Genomic DNA, 7,853 nt, shown 5'->3' on the forward strand with positions numbered 1-7,853 from the left:
CAGCCCAGCCCCAGCCAGTCCAGTGACAGCCAAGTCCATTCTGNAGCCCAGGTCGAAGCCCGGCGCGGGCAGTCCTCATCTGCCAACAGGAGGGCCGGATCCAGCTCCGGTTCAGGGGTCCAGGGTGCATCAGTCAGTGGTCATGGAGGATATGATTCCATAGTTACAGCAAAGCACCTTGGTTTTAGTCAATCACACAACTCTTATTATTATTATTAGTGAAAAGCACTTTGCAACAGAAAAATGCTTAAATGCATGTCCAGGTATATCCTTTCTTCCTTTTAGTTTTTGGTTATTTGTTCCTTTTTTTTGCAAGTTAACATAGGTTTTTCCATTTGGGTGATAGTTCCTTTTTATTCTAAGAATATTTTGAAGATTTAATCAGAATTTGCATAACATTAATTTACTTAAGACCAAGATTCAAAATTTCAACATATGTATTTTGAGTAAAATACTTATCTTTAAAATGTTATATCGTGATCCACTGAAAACTAGACAATAATTTCACCAAAATGTTTAAAAATGCCCAAAAATTATATTGAGAGTTTGGAGGGTGCCATCCTGTTCCTGCAATAGGATTGACTTCTCCATGTGTACCCCTTGGACTTTCTAGGATCTGTCCCTTTTTCAGCAATCAGTGAAATCACATTGGACATAACAAATTCAACACAGTAAACTGTATAATAATTGACAATAAACAATTGGCCATCTAGTACTGTTTTCCTGTCATGGTTTTTGTTTAAAATTTGAAGACTTCTTTTTGTGTTTGAGAACTGAATCTTTCAATGTTGACCGAATTGCTAGGTGACAATACAGTCCTGTCAACTTGGAAATTATTAATGATAGGTTTAATCATATACCCATATATTTCTCCAATGACATCACTGTTCCAAAGTATCACATTATGAAGCTAAAGAGCTTTTGTATAAATAGAAATTAGCACTGTACTTTGATTTTATCCTTCAAAATATGAGACTTCATAGATTCATAGGCACACACCCTCAATTCAAAAGTGAGTTTATCACACAAATAGCATAACTCCCTGCAAGATAATAATCAGTTATCAATTGTAGCAGTAGTAGGCTAATCTGCCAAATGTCCCCAGTGGCAGGCTTGAATTACTCACTACCACCCCAATGCTCTGGATCCTTATATGAAAGACACACACACACACACACACACACACACAGAGAGAGAGAGAGAGAGAGAGAGAGAGAGAGAGAGAGAGAGAGAGAGAGAGACTTCTATTTTATTGTGCCTTAAACACAGCAATGCCTGAGCAACTCCTAAATTTCCATGTTGATAATGCCTTCCCTCCTATACTCCTGAATTATCACTTAGTAAAATCTATATTCCATCTTTGGTACCCTAGACCCAATTGGGGGTTCCTTGGGGCTGCTCTTCCCTGACTCTTCCATAATTGAAAACTTTCATCTGCAGTTCTCAAGCCTGATCCATCTGCCTCCCCAGCATGACAGTACTAAATCCTTCTTATGCCCTCCAGTCCAGTCCCTTGCCTGGAAAAACCTCTGTCCTACCTCTGTCTCTCTGCCCAACCTGCAGCTGTATTTACCAATTGGAACCAACTGGAGGCAGGGACCCACAGTGTCTTACTTCTCAAGTAATTTGGGGTGGGGGGACCAATTAACACAATACAAGCAATAACCAAATCCACATTTCCTCCTTTTTGTCCATTAAAAAGGCCTTTTCTCTCAAATATACATTAAAGATAGTTATAACAGTTATGTAAATATAAGATATGATATACACTAATAATGTTCTCTCCATCATTTTTGTGAATTTAGGTACATTACTCTAACATTACTCTGATCAATAACATCTATCCTAACTTAAAGAGTTTACAATTCTATATCTGAATTAGGTTCTGATTTTAACTTGCATTATCATGTGAAAACCATCCTTTCAAATCTACATCATCTTCTTCAATGCTAAACAACTTGTTTGTTTATGAGACTATAACTAGTCTTCAACCTCGCCAGAGATCTGAGAATGAATTAAATATTACCCAAATACATAGGATTCACAAAAATATTGCTTCTAAAACTTAACCAATTTGCAGAGACAGCTAGCTACCTGGATATGTCCTCTTGAGTCCATCAAGTAAACACGAAATGTATAAGCTATTTCCAACATTACATGTCTCGTATGGGGAGCAGATCTAGAGCAAGAGTGGATCAAGAAGGCATTGCCCAACCCCCAAAAAGCTCATCCTGAGACTGGCAGAAGTAGTACTGCTTCTTTTCTGCTCCAGCCAGCATGTAGCGTGATGGCCAGGTTACATACAGGTTAAAAATTCTCTTTCCTTATAGGATCATGTCCAGCAGCCTCTGGATTTCTTCCTTATGCAAATAAGGCATTCCCAGCACCTCAGCCCTGATCAATGATGTTCACTCACCTCATAGCCCCTACTCACCCCCAAAGTGTGGGATGTAAAACCATGCCAGGAAGTTTGGTAAGGTAGATTAGGTTGAGACCCACAGATTCTATGTGCACACACCTGAGGCTTAGGTGATTCCCAGCTCCCTACCAGACTCCTCACATGAAACACTTGCCATGCTTCTCACATAAAAGAAACATGTCCTATGGTCACGCAGGCCCAAAACAGAGTTCAACCTGCTAATGAGGTACCTAGAGGCCCAGAGGGCTTAGCCGATAAACTTCTCTTCCCAGACATTCCTCCCTGCAAAGGGTATTTAATCTCAGGCCCACCCTGAGAAGTGGGGTATGATCCATTATGCATCCATTTTCCACCGTGAACAACCAATAAGCTGTTTGGAACCATGAGGAACCTGGGGAAGGCCTTTGTCTACAGAGCCGAAGCTTTATGCTCCTGTAGAAGGCCTCTCTGTGTTCCTAGCCACAACAGCCACCAAGTCTGCCTCTCTCAAACCAAGGACAATCACCTCATGACACAAGCTGGAGCTCCCCTTTTCCCCTGGCCCCAGGCTAGACACTGTCACCAGCCCAGACACTGTCCCCAGCCCAGAGGCTCTGGATTCGGTTCTCTGATCTTCTGGGACTCCCAGTGGCACCTGGATGTCCAAAAGTCTGAGAACCCCAAGACCCTGACCTCATCGCAGACCTGGGGACCCCTGAACTGGCTCTAACTTTCCTACATCTCAGACTGTGTTTTACCACACTGAGAGTAGTGTTTCAGAGCTTCCAACAGCCCAACACCTGCCCCAACAGCAGTGTGGGATAGGCACAATCAAATTCCCCAGGTCCCACCTCCCTAAGAGGCCCGTGTCCAGTGTCAGAGGGGATGCAGATCCCCACCACCACCACAGTTAAATGAGTTACACAATGAGGCCAGTTTCCCAAGAAGCCTATTTCTCACAGCTTTCACTTTCATGACCCTCAGCTGTTCTCACCTTGCTTTTGCTCTCAGGCCCCTGACTGTGATTGCAGACAATGACACCATTGAGAGAAAAGAAGCAGAGTTGGTCCAGCAGTGTGTGGTTTGAAGAGACTGCCAGGATGCACAGAAGAAAGTAAAAAGATGAGAGCTTATCCCAGAGGAGACACTGATTGGTCACCCAGATCGTGCGTCTATGCTACTAGGGCAGGCAGCGTGTCTTTTCCTTCTCTGTCTTCCCGGTTTATCCCATAGCATTGAACTGAGAACTGAGAAGGATAAAGAGATAAATGAAACCGTCTGGCATTGGTAAAAGGTCTCTAACCATTGCCTGAACCTTGACAGCCCATTTGGGTGTTGAGGGTGGGGGGGACCCTATCTTTTCTCTTAAAAAAAAAAAAAACAGTTTCACAACAACCAGTTAAAAGCCATTTAGGAGAGCTGCCAGTTTTTCTGAAATTTGTGATCCAGCTTACATTTGGTGACTATGGGAAATCCCCCGTGGAGAAGTTGCACAGCCTCTAGGAAAGGTCCTCTGACCTTGGAGTTTCAAAACTTTCTCAAAAAAAAAAAAAAAAGGAAGGAAGGAAGGAAGGAAGGAAGGAAGGAAGGGGGGAAGAAAGACAGGAAGGAAGGAAGAGAAGGAAAACCAACCAAACCAAAAACCAAAAAGATCAAAAAAGGGATTCACAAAACAATAGCTTCCTCACTCTTGGTGGCCCTACCCAATCCATTCCCTACTTCCACTGCCTGGTTAGGTCAACTAGCAGTAAAGCACAAAAATCCCCCAAAGAGAGACCATTTTCTGGAAACTTTTTAGAAAAGGGTCTTTGAGGTAGCCACTCACACTTGGCAAATGGTGGTGGGAAGCAATGTCAAAGAAGCCAGGGAATAGGCATGCTGGCCCTTCTGTGAGGATGCTGCCACAGTCACCCAGAGCCTGAGGGAACAGGACAGGGCAGGTATATCACAGACCCTTTGTCCACTCCCATTCTGTCCTGGAGACAGCAAAGCATAGCTTTCCTCAGTGTCTTCCCATGGCTGGACTGCTGCCAGTCCCACTGCCACTGCTACCACAGACCACCAATGGTGACGCCTGAACCCTGATCCTAGTGAGGGAGCCGGAACCTCTTGGGGCCCGGGGGTGGGGGGGGAGATTCCCCTCTCCCTCCCCACTGTCCTTAAAGTGAGAAAGGCAGGGAAGAAAAAACTGGTTTGTTTTTAAACTCTGGTTCCTCTGAGTTACTTACAAAGTCCAACCTCCTCCTCACTCTTCCTCCACCAAAACTTGGAAGAGGCTTACGCTTACTCTTACTCTATTTTCAGAAATAAAATGAGCTTTAAAAAATCTGTGAGCCTGCAGCCAGACACCTCCTTCTTAAAAACATCATGTGGAAGGGTATGACTTTCAAATTCAAGCCCATCAGCTTTTCCACCCTTGCCATCTTCATTCCATCCCCTGAAATGCGCCTGATGGAGCAGCAGGGGCTGAATGGCCACAGGCAGGAGATGACACAGCTGGCCCAAACTTTCTGGCTTTTTTCCCCTAATAATGGAAATAACATAATGTTTAAAGTCACTTCATGGGAAATATTTTTCTTGTTTTTCCCTAATAGTGAAAATAACTCAATGCTAAGGGTCCCTCCATGAGAAATATTTTTGTTTGTTTGTTTGTTTGTTTGTTTTCCTCTGGTAGCAGGAAGAATTCATTATCAATAGTCCCTTCGTGGGAGAAAAAACTTAGGGTAAACTAAACTTAAGAAGGCACAGATCAAAAGATATCATTTGCAAACTCTTTCAAAACCTGCTGGGTGATATTAACTGGCTATAACCCCGTATTGGATTGGTTACTTCAGAGCTAAATAATTTATTTCAAACCTTATAAACTCATTTGGAATTAAATAATCCAAAAAAGAAAAAAAGAAAAAGAAAAAAAAGAAACAAGAAAATCACCAGCTGAGGGGGAAAAAGAAGAAAAGGAAAAAAAAAAAAAAGACCTCTGGTTCTGATTTTTAAAATTTGCTTATACAACAAAAAAGGAGGGATAAGGAGTCCCCAGATTAAATAATGCTTCACTAAATTTAATTTTTTTAAATGCTAATGAAACAGAAATAAAAGTTGCTGAAAGGCATTGAACTTTAAAAAAAAATGCTAACTTGAATTAGAATGTGTACCACAAGGTTTTTTTTTTTTTTTAAACATCAAAATAAAAACCAGGAAAGGTGTTAAAATGGGGCCAAGGCCCTTCTTAGAATTGGGAACAAAACACCCATGGAAGGAGTTACAGAGACAAAATTTGGAGCTGTGACGAAAGGATGGACCAACTAGTGATTGCCATATCCAGGAATCCATCCCATAATCAGCTTCCAAACGCTGACACCATTGCATACACTAGCAAGATTTTGCTGAAAGGACCCAGATATAGCTGTCTCTTGTGAGACTATGCCGGGGCCTAGCAAACACAGAAGTGTATGCTCACAGTCAGCTATTGGATCACAGGGCCTCGAATGGAGGAGCTAGAGAAAGTACCCAAGGAGCTGGGGGGGATCTGCAACCCTATAGGTGGAACAACAATATGAACTAACCAGTACCCCCCTGAGCTAGTGTCTCTAGCTGCATATGTATCAAAAGATGGCCTAGTCGGCCATCACTGGAAAGAGAGGCCCATTGGACTTGCAAACTTTATATGCCCCAGTACAGGGGNACGCCAGGGCCAAAAAGGGGGAGTGGGGAGGGTGGGTATGGGGGACTTTTGGGATAGCATTGGAAATGTAAATGAGGAAAATACCTAATTAAAAAAATTTTAAAAATAAGTAAAAAATAAAAACTTTAAAAATAAATAAATAAAATGGGGCCAAGGAAGTTATACTTATGTTTCTATAGGAGATTAAAAGTTACAGATAATATCAATACTGGAGTGATGTTTTTATGCACTCTAAGATCATCTCTGAATGATACAAATGCTGATTTCTTGCTGGGGACAGCATACCATGACAGGGACTGCCTGCAGTAGGCTGAGATGGACGTATCTCAGAAGCTCTTGGCAGCTCTTTGTAAAAAAGGATGGTAACTGGAACCCTGAGAAGAAGGAGACACATAAGGCCAGGATGGAGAATCTCAGTAGCCCACAGCAGCTCTTCATAAGAAAGAAAAAGGAAAAAAGGAAAAAAAAGTATACCCATTTAGCCCTAGACAATGGCTGTACAGATTTCATTTGTGAGTGACTGCTTTTCAATTGGTCTTGGTGTGCATAATTATTCTATTATATCTGTGACTTTCTTACTCTCCTTCTGCTCTGGTAAATTCTGTGAAGCTAGATGTACCTTGATGTAATAATTCTTAAACAATCAAAAATTGAGGCATAGGGCCACAGCACAGCACAGTCCTCATGGCCCAGGTGCATATTGTGAGCTCTCATCTTGGAAACAATGTAATAACTAAACAATGGTAGTTTGGGATTAATATTTGGCTTGCAAAGAAAGTTTGAAGAAATTATGAAAATGAAACAGAGCCAATATTGGGACCCTGAAAAAGGAAAAAGCTATTGAAGTTATGAAATAAGTTTTGTGTAACATTTGAGAGTGGTTCCTGGTCTCCTTTGGAAATTTATATAAGAAAATAAAGCATACATAGAATTATATACTAGTAAAACTAAGTTAAAACACTGGGACTCTTAGGAGAGTCACTGTGTGCAATGTGCAGAAGCAGAAAGCTGAGTTAAGGGTTAATTTGATTTTTTTCTGGCCACTGCCTGGCAGCTTTGCCCACGTCATTTATCATTAGAGCTTCACAACAAAATGCATATAGCTGACCTTGTAGCTCTGAGCTCTGAAGTATAAGTCAAAAGTTAAAGTTTAAATAATTATACATTTGCAATTATTATTTTGGCCACAGGTCTGGAAATAGGGGACGCTTGAAACTTTGGGGAACAATTATAATTCTTGATTCTTTGTGAGATGTGGTCATTATTTTGAATTTGGTTTGTCAATGATTATACAATGTCTTTTTTTTTCTACCTGCTTTTGGAGTATCAATAAAAGACTAGGGCGAGTTAAAGGCAAGTGGAGTGTGTGAGGGAGAGTGAGAGGAGAGAGTTGAGGTGTGTACGAGTGCATGGAGATTGTGTGTGTGAGTGAAAGGAGAGAGCATGGGGTGTGTGAGGTGTGTGTGTGTGGTGTGTATGTGTGAGTGAAAGGAGAGCATACGGAGGTGCGTAGGAGTGTGGGAGTTCGAGAAAAGAAAAGCGCACAGTAGAAAAGCAGAGTGCACAGAGGAGTGCTAAGTGCGTGCAGCCTCAAGCTGCATGAGCAAGTAAGCAGACAGAGAGACAGAGACACAGAGATGCAGAGACACAGAGAGAGACACAGAGAGTGAGCAACTTCAAGCCTTGAAATTTACCTGTCAGCATGTACTGGCTAGTTTGGTGTCAACTTGACACAGCTGGAGTTATCACAGAGAAAGGAGCTTCAGTTGAGGA

The 7,853-nt window shown here is 41.9% G+C and overlaps 1 protein-coding gene across 1 annotated transcript in view; it reads left to right on the forward strand.

Annotated features, from left to right (window-relative positions):
- Positions 1-3,312, forward strand: part of LOC110291870 (filaggrin-like) — a 19,088-nt gene extending 15,776 nt beyond the window's left edge. Inside the window, exons 3-4 of the mRNA XM_021159096.2 lie at positions 1-132; positions 3,145-3,312. The exon at positions 1-132 is cut by the window's left edge and continues 1 nt beyond it. Of these exons, the coding sequence (XP_021014755.1) occupies positions 1-132; positions 3,145-3,312 (300 nt within the window). The remainder of the gene's footprint in view (positions 133-3,144) is intronic.
- The last annotated feature ends 4,541 nt before the right edge of the window (positions 3,313-7,853 follow it).

This window comes from Mus caroli, chromosome 3 (assembly GCF_900094665.2).
Source record: "Mus caroli chromosome 3, CAROLI_EIJ_v1.1, whole genome shotgun sequence".
In the NCBI taxonomy this organism is placed as follows: domain Eukaryota; kingdom Metazoa; phylum Chordata; class Mammalia; order Rodentia; family Muridae; genus Mus; species Mus caroli.